Source organism: Sinocyclocheilus rhinocerous, unplaced genomic scaffold, assembly GCF_001515625.1.
Source record: "Sinocyclocheilus rhinocerous isolate Xijiao unplaced genomic scaffold, SAMN03320098_v1.1 scaffold8, whole genome shotgun sequence".
NCBI lineage: Eukaryota > Metazoa > Chordata > Actinopteri > Cypriniformes > Cyprinidae > Sinocyclocheilus > Sinocyclocheilus rhinocerous.
This window is the reverse complement of record NW_015666800.1, coordinates 928,862-944,735: the sequence shown is the minus strand read 5'-3', so window position 1 is coordinate 944,735 and position 15,874 is coordinate 928,862. Positions and strand designations below refer to the sequence as shown.

The 15,874-nt window shown below is 36.5% G+C and overlaps 1 protein-coding gene across 1 annotated transcript in view; it reads right to left on the bottom strand.

Annotated features, from left to right (window-relative positions):
• Positions 1–12,985, bottom strand: part of LOC107733199 (grainyhead-like protein 1 homolog) — an 18,106-nt gene extending 5,121 nt beyond the window's left edge. Inside the window, exons 1-12 of the mRNA XM_016544750.1 lie at positions 12,782–12,985; positions 10,621–10,807; positions 10,243–10,316; positions 8,977–9,313; positions 8,606–8,688; positions 8,166–8,322; positions 7,697–7,808; positions 6,827–6,921; positions 4,323–4,569; positions 4,063–4,193; positions 1,402–1,430; positions 1,023–1,108 (exon numbers count right to left, since the gene is read on the bottom strand). Coding sequence (XP_016400236.1) covers positions 1,023–1,108; positions 1,402–1,430; positions 4,063–4,193; positions 4,323–4,569; positions 6,827–6,921; positions 7,697–7,808; positions 8,166–8,322; positions 8,606–8,688; positions 8,977–9,313; positions 10,243–10,316; positions 10,621–10,807; positions 12,782–12,801 — 1,558 coding nt within the window. The 5' untranslated portion in view covers positions 12,802–12,985. The remainder of the gene's footprint in view (positions 1–1,022; positions 1,109–1,401; positions 1,431–4,062; positions 4,194–4,322; positions 4,570–6,826; positions 6,922–7,696; positions 7,809–8,165; positions 8,323–8,605; positions 8,689–8,976; positions 9,314–10,242; positions 10,317–10,620; positions 10,808–12,781) is intronic.
• Between the last annotated feature and the right edge of the window lie 2,889 nt (positions 12,986–15,874).

The following is a 15,874-nucleotide window of genomic DNA, read 5'->3' as shown; positions in this document are numbered from 1 at the left end:
TATTATTATATTTTTACTATTATTAATAATAATAATAATAATAATGGAGAGCTCCAACTACAATTGATTTCAATAAAGTTTGATAATAGCATGTTGCTAAGCTAATTAACACTCTAATAAACATTTAAAAAATGACATAGCACACACAAATATTGGGTAAAATAATAGAAATTAAATACAATAAAACAATATTTTTATATTTAAAATATTTATTATTAATATGAATAAATATAATAATCTAAATTAAAATATTTTATGTATTATTATTATATTTCTACAACAATTAAATTATTATTATTGATTTTTTTACTTTTCTAAAAAATATTTTGAATTATACTATTTTATAGATTCTTTTCAGTACTGTTCACATCACGTTGGAATTACTGTAACTACGAGTTTCTGACTTGTAAAAAGCATAGTCCTAGTAGAACTTGTAATTACAACTTGTAAACTCAGAATTTTCTGAGAGCTCTGACTTGTACCATGTAACCACCTGACTGCTGCAAATTCATTTTGGCATTGATACTGTTGCTACAGAAACACATAATTCCTAGTTCGAGAACATGAACGCCTCCGAGTAGAACATCACGGGTTGTCATCACATATTTATTGTAATTACGACATGGCTTGAATGCAGCAGCATATATTTAAAATCAACATTTCTCTCAGAAAGCCTGCCATCTTGATTTTGTTTTTTACTGAGCCTACTGCAGTGCATTATGGGATTGTCTTTTCCAAGAAGGAGAAATGTCATATTGCCTTAGAGTTACTCAAAAACAACATCTTATGAGGTATCCTCAATAGGCAGCTCACTAGGTTTTGGAACAGAGCAAATGTGTTTTGAATTAGGATGTTTTTGTGTGTGGTTACTTACAAGCAACCAAATGGCATTGCACCATAACAGTGCTGAAACTATAGTGCCAACAATACTGAAAAAAACACAAAAATACCCCCCAAAATCTGTCTTATCAACAGCAGGGATAAAACAAATGACATACCACCCAGTTCCAGTTAAAACACACCTCTTTTGGGCTCATCCATCCTTGCCAACTTATTGGGAGGTGATCCAAACTCCTCCTCGGAATAAGGTAATCTCTTCATAGCTGAGCTGAACATGAGGAAAAGAAGGACGAGAGAGGAGAAGAAGAGAAAGATGCAGCAGATGAGTGTAGTTCTGAGAAAACCTCCATTCATATAGAAAAAGAAGGCGCTAGCAAGTACATTATTACCCATGACACAAACAGCACCTGCACATTTCCTGAAAACACTGTACAGGGAGCAGGGCTTCAGGGCAAAGCTAAAGGTCATTTGCTCTGATAATGCACATTTAAACCCTCCCCCATCTTGAACAAGCATTGCTAACATAAATGAGTACAAAGAAGGCAAAAGACAGAAACTCACCCCTCCTCTGAGTCCTCAGGAGGGAAAGGCTGTAATGAGAAAAGACACACACACACACAAAACAATTAACAGAAGAATGATAAAGAATAAGGAGGCATAAAACCAGGGGTCTTTTTCAGGCTAAGGGCCCCATGCATGTTGGATGTCAAAACTCAAATTTTGCGATTTTTCAAAGCAGTTTTGACCTCCCAAATCATTTACTGTATGGTGCATAGAGAAACAGGGCCTCAGTTATATACTGTATAAAATTAAATGTAGTTTTAAAGTGTAAATGTAAGCTTGTTCTAAAATAACATTAGGACATAAAACATGAATATTTATTAAAGTAATAAAAAGTGACAGTAAAGGCTTTTTAAAAAATGTTTTACTACATTTTTACAAAAAAAGTCAATAAATGCTGTTCTTTAGAAATTCCTATTTAGAAACTTTCTATAAAGAATCCTGAAAAAATGGATCACAGTTTCCATAAAAATATTGATAATGATCATAATAAATGTTTGTGAGCACCAAATCAGCATTAGAATGATTTCTGAAGGATCATGTGACACTGGTATAATAAATGCTGCTGAAATCCTGCTTTGCCAACACAGGAATACATTACATTTTAAAATATATTTTAAAAATAAGAAAACAGCTGTTTTAAATTGTAATAATATTTCACAATATTATTTTTTTTCTACATTTTTTCACCTAAATAAATGCAGCCTTGGTGAGCATAAGAGATTTATTATATTAAATACAGGCTATTTACGTACTTTGCCATGAAGCTCACATTGAAAAGTCATTAAAAACATTACATTTTAATTTGACTTGATGTATTTTAATGTAGGAGGAGAATTAAACATTCAGCTGATCTTTAGCTTCTTAAGTACTCCATTTTGTTTGCCACAAAAATCTGTTTGAGATTAAACAATAATTGCCAGGTCCCCTGCAGGTCAGGACCACCACAGACCCTTATTGAAGACCTCTGGGTTAAACCATTAACACATGCTAACACGGTTAACCTACTTGGGATGATTAATGATGTGCTTGTAAATTGAGACCAACTTTTTTTCTTCTTCTTTTTGCTCTAGGTCTTGCATACTGTAATGTAAACTCATCTCAAAAGACCCCCAGAGCATTAGGCTGACCATTCAGAACAATAGCAAGAACATTTAAATCAACACAGATGCATTGTAAAAGCACATAGAAGCACATTTACATCGATCCACAGCTCTGAACTTGCTTAGCTTGTGTGATACTAGAAAAGTATGGCAAAGTTCACTTTTCTTGTTCTTTTTGTGTGATTGATTTTAGTGAAGAGTCAATAGCCAGAGGGTTTATTTTTGGATCTAGATATACTCTGGGTTTCAAGGTCACACAACTACTGATGATCAAAGGTCATGTTTAAGGACACTGTCTAACATTTGCTCTCCTACAGAATGAGGATTCATGTGATTTTAGCCGTATGGGTGACCAGGTTTTTGAGCCAAAGGTGGACGGTGAAGTTACAGGAAGGGTTCTACCAAGAAACTGAACTGATTTAAAAATAACTTCCAGGTCTAAGAACCTTACAGTTCAAAGACATTGGAGTCAGTGATGGGTACCACTGATGTTTATGACATTCGGTAACCGGAATGGTATGCTGAACAAAGCTGGCGGGGTAAATTATGCATGTTTTGATTAGTTAAGAAACCGTGCTTGGGCTTACGATGTGATCCCTTGCCAAGAACCCTCTGATAACAGCCAATCCCATGCAATAAATGGCTTTCATAACCTTAAGAAATGACTGTATTCCTTCCAGCTGACTGCATCTTTCTGGTCACCATGACCCAACGACAATCTGCTGTTTCTGTGAAATGTTTCAGCAGCCTACACTCACACATGCAATAAAGAGCACTGAAATGATTATGTCAATATGCTTTTACGTACAGCCACTTACATGTGGACGATAATATGGAACTGAAATGATTCTGTTAGGAGGCTTCGTCATAGTGGCACTGGCATGTAGGTAATTAACACTTTTTGCAAGAGACCACAAATCTTAAACAGATTTTTTAACACAAAGGGCATTATTTATTTTTAATAGGATTTAATACGAAAAAAAGTATCATGTTGATATTTAATCACCGTTCCTAATTTTATGTAAATAAAAAAAATCATAATAAATGTATAATATATTTTTCGAATTTATAACTTATTTATAAATGATATAAGTAATAATAAATTATAATTATATCATTTAAAGCCTAACAGATTGCTAATGCAAAGGTTGCCAAGTTCAGTGCCGGGCAGGAGTAACCCAGAAACTGGAGAGTTACTGACCTCAAAATCAACCTAAACTATATGATTGTGCTCACATGCTGCAAAAATACATTATCGTACATTCTCGTATCTTCGTATCTTATCACCAGTGCTCACATGTAATGTGTCATAACACACACTGCATAATCCACATGTCTAGCAGCTGTATACTTGTAGAGCACAGTACATTTGAGTTTCATAAGCTAACAATGATGGAAATGTTAACAAGCTGCAAATATCATACTCTTTTTAGGTTTATATAAGCGCTGCACTTATTGACCCCCAACTGTTTCAAAGAGGTCATTTGAAACGTATGATATTTACTGTATATCTGATATTTGAAAATTATTGAACAAGTTTTGCACACAGTGAACTTACATGACGCTGGAAGGTGGAGAAATGAATGTCGGGGATGAAAAGAACAGGCTGCGTCTCGAATTCCGTCATTGTCTTGAAGATTGTGATGTCGCTGCGCTTGTGCAGAAGGGGAACCTTGACATCTGGCCCAACTGGGAAAAATGGGGCAAGGATAGAGTGAAAACAAGTCTTACTGGAGCTCTAGTCACATGTTTCTACTATGAAGCACCATCACGTCAGTTAAAATCTACGTGTCAAAAAAAACAAAAAACTGTGCTTACAGTTTCCCAAAGGAGGGTTGGCGTCAGGGCATTTCCCCTTCCTACGGGACTGTTTCCTCTCCTCATCACGGATCTTGCGCTCTGCACCCTTGTCGCAGAAGACCTTAATCTGGCAGTAAGCGCGGTGGATAGGCTTATTACGGCGGTTGTTGTAGCTGTAGGTGTCGATCTGTATGTTGAGTGGTAGGCCTTTCACTCCCTTCTGAGAGGAGAAGTCTGTGCTCAGACAGTTCACTGAGATGAAAATCTAAGGAGGGAAGAGAGGGAACAATTAAATGCCATGCAGCCATCATTTGTTACAAAGTGATCCTTGGAAATAAAGAGTATTGTCGTTCTCAGTTCAACTTACATTACTTCAGATGCGTGAAGAAGAAAAAAAGAAAAGCTAAATGCACACTGAATGAAAATTCTGACTGGTCAAAAATATTATATTAAAAAATATTATTTTTCAAAAATATTTCACAAAGTAAAAAAATAGTAAATTAGTGCAGTGAATTGAAAGAACAAGCAAGAGAAAACCTCAAAGTGTATTTTTGCTTGACCTTTTTAGTCTTAAACTTCATTCACTGTGTGGATAGCATTGCATGTTTTTAACTTATGAATTCTGTTTTCTGTAAATGCATGAGGTGAAAGGTTCATAAGAGGTGAACTGGAACACCAGACTGTGATGCCATTATCTGTTTTGTATGTCGCCCCCTTTTGGAAACAGAATAGAATCACAGCACATTATGTTCTTTAAACTTCTGGTTAAATTCCAGCACACGAAGTGCTGTTCCATCATGGTCTATTTAAACAAAACTTAATAAATTATATAATTAAATAATTTAATTCAAATTGTGTAATTTTAAACATCAAATACTCCATTACTAGTAGTGATGTATTTTTCAGGATACTTTGATAAATAGAAAGTTTAAAAAAATAGCATTTATTTGAAATAGATATTTTTTGTAACAATGTGAAAGTCTTTACTGTAACTTTCGATCGATTTAATGCACCCTCACTGAATAAAAGTATTAATTTCTTTAAAAAAAAAAAAAATCTTACTGACCCTAAACTTTTGAATGGTTGTGTAGGATATGTACAACTCTTAATCAGCATCTGTTTATTCCTACCAAAGCAAAATTTACTTTAACTTTATTCAATGACAATACAGCATCTTATGTAATAATGGATTATTAACAAAAGGCCTGAGACAAAATGATAATAAGAATTACAAACAAATGGACTTTTAACTAATCGAATATTTGCACAAGCATTCACTCAATGCTTGTCATTTCTCAAAAAGTCCGCTATAGGAAGCGCCACAAATCCATTCCAACCGTCCTTTTCCAAACCTCTTATTAGGGTCTTGACCTTGCTCTCTCTCGATCTGTCCCTCCCAAGCAGACAGAATCCGAACCACGCCCACATGTAACACTGCAAACAGTCGGCACACAGGAGACTGTGCACACGGATGAGTATCCTACAGCGCCAGGCCTATCTTATGATCTGCATCCTGGTTATAGGACAACACTGCTCACTGCAAAATACCCCATTTCAATTTTTAAACTTTGGATTGTTTACTTTAGTGGGACGAATTGGAGAACTATAATTGCATGAATACACAACGGTATGTGCAACGACTATTGACAGATGCTTCAACTTAGAAAACAACAGAAAAATCTAAACTAATCAGACTGAGGCAGAGGATTTTAACCAAAATCTGTTTGTCACTTTGTGACGGGTTTAACCTGACTAGTCTCGACACACTCGTCAAACAGGATTCCATTAGCTGTCAGTGCTCACTGCTCCCCCATCAGTGTTTCCTCATTCTTGATGCAATTGTTGGGCGCGTCTCCCCAGAAACGCATCAGTTTAGCAGAAAAATAGGGCTGTCAGGCCTAATGAACTAGTCATTTCAGCATTCACAGACATTTCAGTCAGATTACTAGTTTCAGTGAACAACAATTATCTACATCAGTCCAGTATCTTCATCTGAAAAAAAAAAAACTGAACTAAAGGTATTGGACAATGTTGGAAAACATCAATGTCCTGCTCAAGTAACTAAACTAAAAATAATCTCAGAAAGCCCCTTCTTCACACTTTCTGAGGATCTTAATGACACCTTATGCTTCTCGGGATACAGCACAGTGTTTGTGTTGCCTGAATAAACCATTTTTAATGTAGGGTCTATTTTTAGTGTAAATCTTCATGTTAGTCATACTTTTTTCCGAAAAGGTCATGTCTATTTTAGGATCCTTTATCTGCATATGAAAAATACATACCAAGATATTTAACACATGGAAACAAATTAAGAAAAGATGTTTGCTATTATTCACCTGTAGCCTAAGCTCTTAACAAATCTAACGCTTTTCAACAGAAAGTCATTTTTCTCTGATCTCTTATTATTTTCTTTAACAGATGTCAAGAGGCAAATCAAATAAAAGAGCAATAATGTTGTTTATTAATTCAATTTGTTCACTAAAACTAAAGCAAACATTAGAAGTGCCCCAAAATGACTTTACCTTTGCTTCCTCGCTGATGTCCCATGTGAATGAAATGGCGTTATATGAAATCTCCTCAATATTGCTGATGGTGTTGAAACTTTCTTTGTAGTCCGCTGTGGGAGACAAGAGAGGCTTGATTAATGAGTGTGGAAAGACAAGTGGATGATTTACATTTTGTAAGAGAACGGATAAATGGGGAATGGAATATTTTGGTTGTATCATAATTTGAAATCGATAACAAAGGCAGAAGTGACTATCATAGACTAGAACTAACTGTTAATGAGCTTTTTAGATAAAATCAAGGCTTTTTTATGTTGTACTTTACTAATATAATATTGTGACATTAAAAGGATAGTTCACCCAAAAATTAAAATTCAGTAATCATTTACTCAGTTGATGGTAGCCATTGATTTCCATAGTATTTTTCCATACTATGGAAGTGAACAGCAACAGTCAACTGTTTGGTTATCGACATTCCTCAAAATATCTTCTTTTGTGTTCAACATAAGAAAGAAACTCATACAGGTTTGGAACAACAGTGAGGGTGAGTAAATGTTGACAGAATTTTCATTTTTGGGTGAACTGTCCCTTTAAGTCTTAAAGGGTATTTCCCCTCAGAAGTCGACTTTCATTGAAAGCAAGATAATGTTATCTACCCTTTCATGCTTTACAGTGCTCATGTTTTATTTGTTGTGTTCATTGTGGAGGTCATTGATGGCTCTGCCCTTGTCCCCACCTGCATCCCCCCTGCATCCCCTTTGTCTTTATGCCTGTTTGCTATCTGTACTCGTTACTCCACCCTGAACACTGGACCCAGAGAAGCAAAGAGACATGAAAGTATGAGTGAGATCAAGGGTGTACTGATCCCCCAAGACAAAGACTTCTCACCAATATCAACGCATCTCTGCTTGGCCGTGTGCTGTCTTGAGTGCCAGTATTTCCAGTGCTTGAGTTGGTCATCTCTGGTTTTCTCCTCTCCAAACACTACCATCACAACACTCTGAAAAACAACATGGTGTCACTGGTTTCCATTAATGTACACACACTCTCAAACAAGTACTCATACATTCAGTGGTCCAAAATGTATTTACACACTAAAATCTATAGTAATTTCACTGGTAAAGTATCTGGACACTTGCAGTAAGCTACATTAACTTCCCTTTTTTGGGGGTTAATTAGTGGGGTTAATGACTTTTAGAGGTTGCAAAGTACAATGTGTAAATAAATGTATTATATAAATCTTTGTTGTTGTGTTTTTTAATAGTGTGTGGATGAAGTGTCCAAAACAGTTTGGGGCAAAAAAATATATATAAATAAAAATAAATAAATAAAATATTTTTTTTCATACTCCTCTTACCCTGACTTTACAGATGGGGCCATGCAGCAGTTTGCCATTGTCCGTTTCCCTGAGGGTGATGGGATAGAACTGGCCCTTGTTGAGGTATGTCATTGTGCCATCACCAGATTTCTGTCTGAGAGACTTGGAGGCTTCTAATGTGTATTCAAAATTATTACTGTTAACCAAACACAAAAAAAGGGGTCACCACTTAATACATATTTGCACCAGCAGACCATATTACACCCATGACAATTTCCATGTTTGCTATTACAGGGAAGAGGCTGCTTGTCATATTTGTTGTAGGCTGATGTTCATTTACTCATGGGCCATGAGCACCTGTCAGAAGGATGCACCAGTGACCCTATTCAAGCTATTTGCACACACTCAGCTGATAGAATCTGCTACCTCTAAAAAGTTTTTCTCTGAGGTTATGTTTCTAGCAGCAAGCACTCACTTACCCTGACACTGTGTCAAAAGTGGTGTAGTCCTCCTGTGGGATGGGACCCATGCCTAACTGGAGATCCCTTTGGAACGCGAACACCTGTAGTGCACAAAAGAGGGGCAAGAGGGCCTGGCATTAGCGCAAACAACCACCACATCACCACACATTCAGTCAGTGGGAGAAAGCTGATTGCTAAGCAAAAGAAAAAGAAAAAAAAACAGCTCTCCGTGTGTGCAAGGTTTTTGTGGAGCTATCATTTCTAAGGAAATCCTCCCTCCAGAAAAAAAAGCAGGTAGAGAGAGGGAGAGGGAATGAGAGCGGGCAAAAGAGAAAGCGAGAGAGAGAAAAGGCCCTGGCTATTATGTGAGAGGAAAATACTGCAGTCACATCTGAGTTCTCTGGGAAGGTCGAGTCTGGGGTGCGTGGCTGTGTGTTCGGACTGAACTGGTTGTGGGGGAGCTGAGGGTCAAATACCACTGTGTGACTGTCTGGTTCTGAGCAGTGGGGATTGGGGACTGTGACGGAGAATCCATGTGATGGACCCTCGGTCTTCACTGGGTAGTTTGGCACAGGCGCAATGGACACTGTCACCGTAGTATCGGGTGAGGGGAAAAGGCCTCTCTTGTCCTGGGTGTGCTGGTTCCCTGGAGGAACGATATTTACTCCTTTCAGAACCTGGATTCGGTTCTCTGCCAATGGCTCTTGGAGAGGGGCCATCAGGTTTCTGTTGTGAATGCAAATGAAAATATAAATGTAAATAACAAAATATACAATATAAAATGTTTAAAAAAATGTTTTGAGTGACCTACAAACAACTGAAAATATAAAATATATACATTTAACTGCAACAAACATTGTTCTCCTTAACAAAAATGTGCAAAATTTAAGGCTATTAAAACATATATAAACCTATCAATATATGTCATGCTAAAAATTAAATATAAACAATACAATATACTTTTTTTTTTAAATGAAGCTTCATACTAAATGTTAAAAAGTAAACACAATTAAGAGTCACCTTTTACAGATATTAATATACAAATTATTTGCTTTGTATGCAGGATTTCAATTAAATGTCGTAATTTTGTAAACAAATGGAACGTATAGTAAGAAATGTTTGAATAAAATTGAATTACAGCCTTCCTTTCTGTTTTGTGCAGCTTCTGGTTGACGCGCATGCGCATCCATACGCGTAAATTTTGTATTTTATTTTTATTTATTTTTTTACCCGAAATGGGAATATTTGCTTGGCTTTAAACAAGAATAAAATACAAAATATAGATAAAAATATATCTGCGCTGGGGAGAAACCCTCTCAATCGCATTAAACAGCACAAGCACGCTCACACGGCAGCGCGGCAACATTAAACTCTATGCGCATGATATTTAAAGCATTTAATAAAAAGTGCTCTCATGCTTCGAACAACAGCTTCGAACACTTTTTGACAGTGATGTCACTGATGTAAGTCCTGCGCGTTTGGCAAACAGAGCCGACAAATTGATCAAATAAATCGTTGTTGACTATTTTCTTTATTGATTTTTAACTATTAGCAAGCTGATTGTAGCCATAGCAACGAATAACATAAAGTAGGGTCTCATCTTCTCAGTATGGGAAAAACGGCATTCGCTATGGCATCTTTGATGAGAGCTTCACCTTTTGTTGGGATCCACATCAGAGCCCAGGACGTCAGCCTTTTGCTGGGATATTGTTCTCTTTTCCCGCGGCACCTGGGGAAAGTAAACAAACTCTATGTAAGTCTGACCACATCCAATAGCATCAGCTTTACCCATTATATCTGTCAATGAATATATTTAACATACTAGGTGACATTTTATGAAGTAAAAGGATGTCAGATATTATTAAATTAAGTCTTCGTTATTTTGTACTCAAATAATATGTTGTTGTCTAAAGTTCCTCCTTTCATCCCCTTTGAAAGAATAATTCTGTGATGTTTCCATTGGTCTGTTTTAAGATATTTTTAAATATTTTTAATCTGTTTTGTTAATATTTGTTCATCTCTACTAGTCGTACCTTGTAGTATTCGTATAGAAAACCCAGAGCTGCGGCACTGTCCTCGTCTCCATTGATGCTCATCATGGCCTTGGTGGCGGCTGTGAGGGGGTTCTCCAGGAACGACTTCCAGGCCTCATCCTCACTTGTGAAAGGCCGCCTCTGACTGTAAGCCGGATCATTCTGAAGCACGAGCACTGCCCGCTTACTGTGAGGAACAGTTCAGAAAGAGCCGTCAGTACTAGAACAACAGCTAAATTCATCTTCAGGCAGAGGTAGACGGGCTGTGTGATTTGTAAACACACAGAGTCAAAAGGAACAAAATGATGGATGTTGAGCGTCAACAATCTGTAGATGTTTTGGCATTATTGCTGGTGTCAAAATTGACAAAAGATCAGGCTGTTGTGAAAGGCCTTCTTTATCTCAGGATCTGTGACAAAACCGGCCCAAACAACAAATCTCTGCGCAGATCGCAAGCTTCCCGTTTGACAACTTGTTTCACTGGCTCTTCCAGTAAGACGGCCAGTAAAGAGACAGAAGGAGATCTAGTGACTTTTCTCAGACTGTGACAGAGTTCATTAAGAAAACTGGTTATGGCCTCTGTGCATTTTCGTCATCCTTATGTCATTCTTATGAGTACCATCATCTATTATTTAGACAAAGGTGGCTTACAGAGATTGAATATACTCTGATTCAGTGCTAATTAAATTTATTTACTTGTTGAAATACCTGACAATGAAATAAGGACGAGGTTTAGTATATTTTTCAACTTTGAAACCTTTTAACTTGGGTGGGTAAGCAGGGCGAGGTTAAGTCTGGTAGGGAACTTAGCCATCACGTAAATGTGACTTTAAAAGAAAAAAACGTTTTAAAGTATAAACTTAGAGCTTGCCTTTTCAAATTTATTCAGGATAGGCTTCATCCTGATGGTGGTTAGTTTCTTTAGTCTAAGTTTACTTGTCACACAACACTCTAGCCTTTAAATAAAGGAATGAATCCATAAAAGTGTTGCTATGACAAAACTTTGCATCCAGGTTGGTTAACGCAAACGGATTATGAGTAATTTGATAACTAATTGTGCCATTCTTTCTCCCTGTTTGATTTTAGCTTTGCAACCTGATAGATCCATTATCCTGGGACAATAAAACCTTGTGGACACGCAACCCCACTTCTAAAACAAAAGAGGCGACCAAGCGCAAAATTTCTAATGATGGCTTTTGTGGCCACATCCGCCAAACTCCAAACACTAACTAAGGAGAGTTTTAGTTTTCTCTTCAGGATTCACAGATACAAGGTCTCATGTTGCTTACACTATGGTGATGGTTGTCAACAAAGTTCTGTTTGCATGAGGAAATATTTTGGGTGTATACTTTCTTGATGTTTTTAAGTACAGGCGAACCAATTCTGAGAAGAAAAGAAAACCCAAACTTTTCCAAAAAGATCACAGCAGATTGTGTTTAGATGCTTTAAACAATATACAAAAGGCTTAAACACTGTTCATGAGAAGGAATTGCCATGTAGCAGGTGTGTTGTTTCAATTAACTCTTCTTTCAAACATTAACTTGATAAATCCTAACATACTAATCCATAAAATAATCATACACCTACTGCCATTACAAGATCTTTTACTATCTAAAAACCTAACAATTTCAGCCAGTATGTTTCGTCAATTATTACCTTTCCAAAAACACAGATGTTGTTTCCAGCTGTACCTACAAGAAGCCTTTCCTTATAATGAATGCTAACAAAATGTCAAGCTTTCACAAGTTTCCCCTTTAGACTCAAATGGGATTTCACTCCAAATGAGGAAAATGTGCACGCAAAAATGAAACAAACAAACCAAATAACACGCAAGTCTGACAAATAGATCGCGGCGCTCGTAACTCCCGCAGCAGGTGCAGATACACCTGTGACCGAAGCAGGTCTGAACATGACAGGTGAACTGAAGAGCCCAGACAGCACAACTGTAGCGGAATCAGCTCTCGGCTGTCAGTCCGACTTCTCGTGGTAAGACACTATTTGCCAGAATTACTGAGACAAGTCAGACAAAAGAAGCTAATCTGTGTCAGTTCCAGCAAATAAACCAAGATTAAGCAGTAAATGGTGCATGATATTTCAATCATTGGATCCTTTTCTGTTGATCATCTCTCGGTAGACTATGGACCTACAGGGGTGAACTTACTTGTCATGCTCCTGTGACATCTCTTATGGTCGAACTGGACTTTCTAGTTGGTACTGTAAATCCGATCCTTCTTCTTCTTGTATGGAGCAACGTTTTCAGAATGGGATGAGGGCTGCGTTAGAATTGCCTGTATGAGAACGGGTTTTGTTGGCTTTTCTCGCTTTTTTGGATATACTGAGAAATTGGGGCCGGTTTTACCTGTGACAGGGCACTGGATTGGATTACACCTGAGAGGAGGAGCTAAATATTCAACGACGCTCATTGCTTATGGTCTGTGCATGTTTAACTTAACAAAAACCTAATGAATTTAATGGTGCAGTGTAATACTCTTTTTTTATTTTAGCACTATATAACAGCTAAATCTTAGTATGTTTTTCTCCCTGCATGACATTTAAATAGATCAGGACTATATTTTGCTGTCATTTTATATTCAATGTGTGCTTTTTGCAAACATGTCTGATTTAGATTTAGCATAAAAGATACTTCTTTATTTTTAATAAAACTGTAAATTACTTTTATAATGTACAAGGGGTGGAATGGAAGTCTTTCAAACCATCTTACAGTAGCTAAGGCTTCTGTATAATGACAGCATTTACATTAAAGATGAAAATTATGGAATTGTTTAAACTGCTGCATTGTCATATTGCATGCTGAAGACGGCCTGAGATTGATTAAGAAATATACTAAACTTACACATTTTACTGAAATGTAGAAATTGCAGTTTAACTTCAAATTATATGTAGGCCTATACTGTTATCACATGAGAGTAACAGACACATTTGAACAATGAAATTTTGCTGTAAATTAGTTTTCATGTTCGGCAGCATTTCTATTCTTGTGTATTGGTGTCTCTTTAGATTCTTGTGATTTGTATGCATAACAATATTAGGTGTTGCCAATACAACATTAAGTACCCTGCATTCATTTAGCATAGGATAGGCCCGGTTCAAACTGCTGTGAACACCCACACCAACCCAAAACTGAAGATTAGAGCTCCTAAACCAAAAAAAGGGGGTTAATAAATGTATATTTAATAAAAACTGATCAGTTACTTTATATAACATAATACTGTAGAATTATAGCATAATGTTGCATGCTAATGATGTAAATGTTCAAGATAAAGATATTGATTTTAACCCCAATGTTCTTTAATAGAATTACACATGATAAGCAAAATGTGAACAATAATCTTTTGAATAATCTGCTTGTTTCTTTATGAGCTAAACACTGATTTGTGTTTATTTACATATCATTTTAATAGACTACAAGTAGTCTAAAAAAAATGAGATGTATATCTTGCTTCCAGTTCCCTAATTCCAAGACATTTACTTTTTTTTAATTCTAAGCGGTATGTGTGGAGAAAACCAGGCACCTGTCCAATACAGTCCCAACAGTGAAGCATGGTGGTGGCAGCATCATGCTGTGGGGGTGTTTTTCAGCTGCAGGGACAGGACGACTGGTTGCAATCGAGGGAAAGATGAATGCGGCCAAGTACAGGGATATCCTGGGCGAAAACCTTCTCCAGAGTGCTCAGGACCTCAGACTGGAACTAAGGTTTACCTTCCAACAAGACAATGACCCTAAGCACACAGCTAAAATAACGAAGGAGTGGCTTCACAACAACTCTGTGACTGTTCTTGAATGGCCCAGCCAGAGCCCTGACTTAAACCCAATTGAGCATCTCTGGAGAGACCTAAAAATGGCTGTCCACCAACGTTTACCATCCAACCTGACAGAACTGGAGAGGATCTGCAAGGAGGAATGGCAGAGGATCGCCAAATCCAGGTGTGAAAAACTTGTTGTATCTTTCCCAAAAAGACTCATGGCTGTATTAGATCAAAAGGGTGCTTCTACTAAATACTGAGCAAGGGGTCTGAATACTTAGGACCATGTGATATTTCTGTTTTTCTTTTTTAATAAATCTGCAAAGATGTCAACAATTCTGTGTTTTTCTGTCAATATGGGGTGCTGTGTGTACATTAATGAGGGAAAAAAAATTAACTTAAATGATTTTAGCAAATGGCTGCAATATAACAAAGAGTGAAAAATTTAAGGGGGTCTGAATACTTTCCGTACCCACTGTATATATATATATATATATATGCAAATCACCCAACTTCACGAAACTCATTTCCTTCTCAGTTTCAGTGACATTCTTTCACTGTAAAGGGTAATTGATATCTCTATGTGAGCGTAAAAAGTCGTTCTCGCTACTGGATAAATTTAGACAGTTAAGCAGAGATAATACCTAAAAAGATACAGGGATGAGAAAATAAACAGCACCTCTCCTTAGTGAGAGAGGGCTTTAGAGATGCTATCATTCAGTTTTCAGTTTATACTCCCCCACCAAGCACACACTTCTCCAGCTGCAATGTTTATTTACCCTAATGCACAGACTCTTGCTTGAGCAGGCACACTGTTTATATTTGCTGTCGTGGCTTTGAATGTGTGCTGACAGTAGGAACATATTAAGAGACCGTATGCAAGTGGAATTGTAGTTCAAATGGTTGCTGCCAACTGGCAAAACCAAATTTAGCTATTTCTGCTTGTTTATTTTGGTTAAATAAACATTGGAATTGTATATGTAGGTGGGCATCTTAATAAAAAAATTATAAAGTGCTTCATTATTTTTCTGCCTTTCTTGCAAAACTGTAAATTCGAACATTCATGGATAACAACAATAATTATATTTTAGCATTAGAAACACTACTGTGACTAAAGAGCTTGCACATACTGGTGGATTAACCATTACAGAAACATAAACAATTATTTTGGTAATCACCAATATATATATATATATATCCTATTACTTGTTTCGCTTCTGTTTCAGTTTTTGTAACCATTTCTTACTATGTGTAAGTAAGTTGTTGTTTTTTAGCATGTGTGTTTGACAGTGTTATTTTTTAGGATTACTGATAAACTACTAACATACTATTTGATTTGTATTATTTGTATTTGTTATTTATTTTAATTTTAGTGTCTGTATAGGTTTTTAGTTTTATTTAATTTGAGTTATTTTAATACCTCAACAAACTAAATGGAAATGAAATAATATATATATTGAATTTATAAATGTGTGTATATATATATATA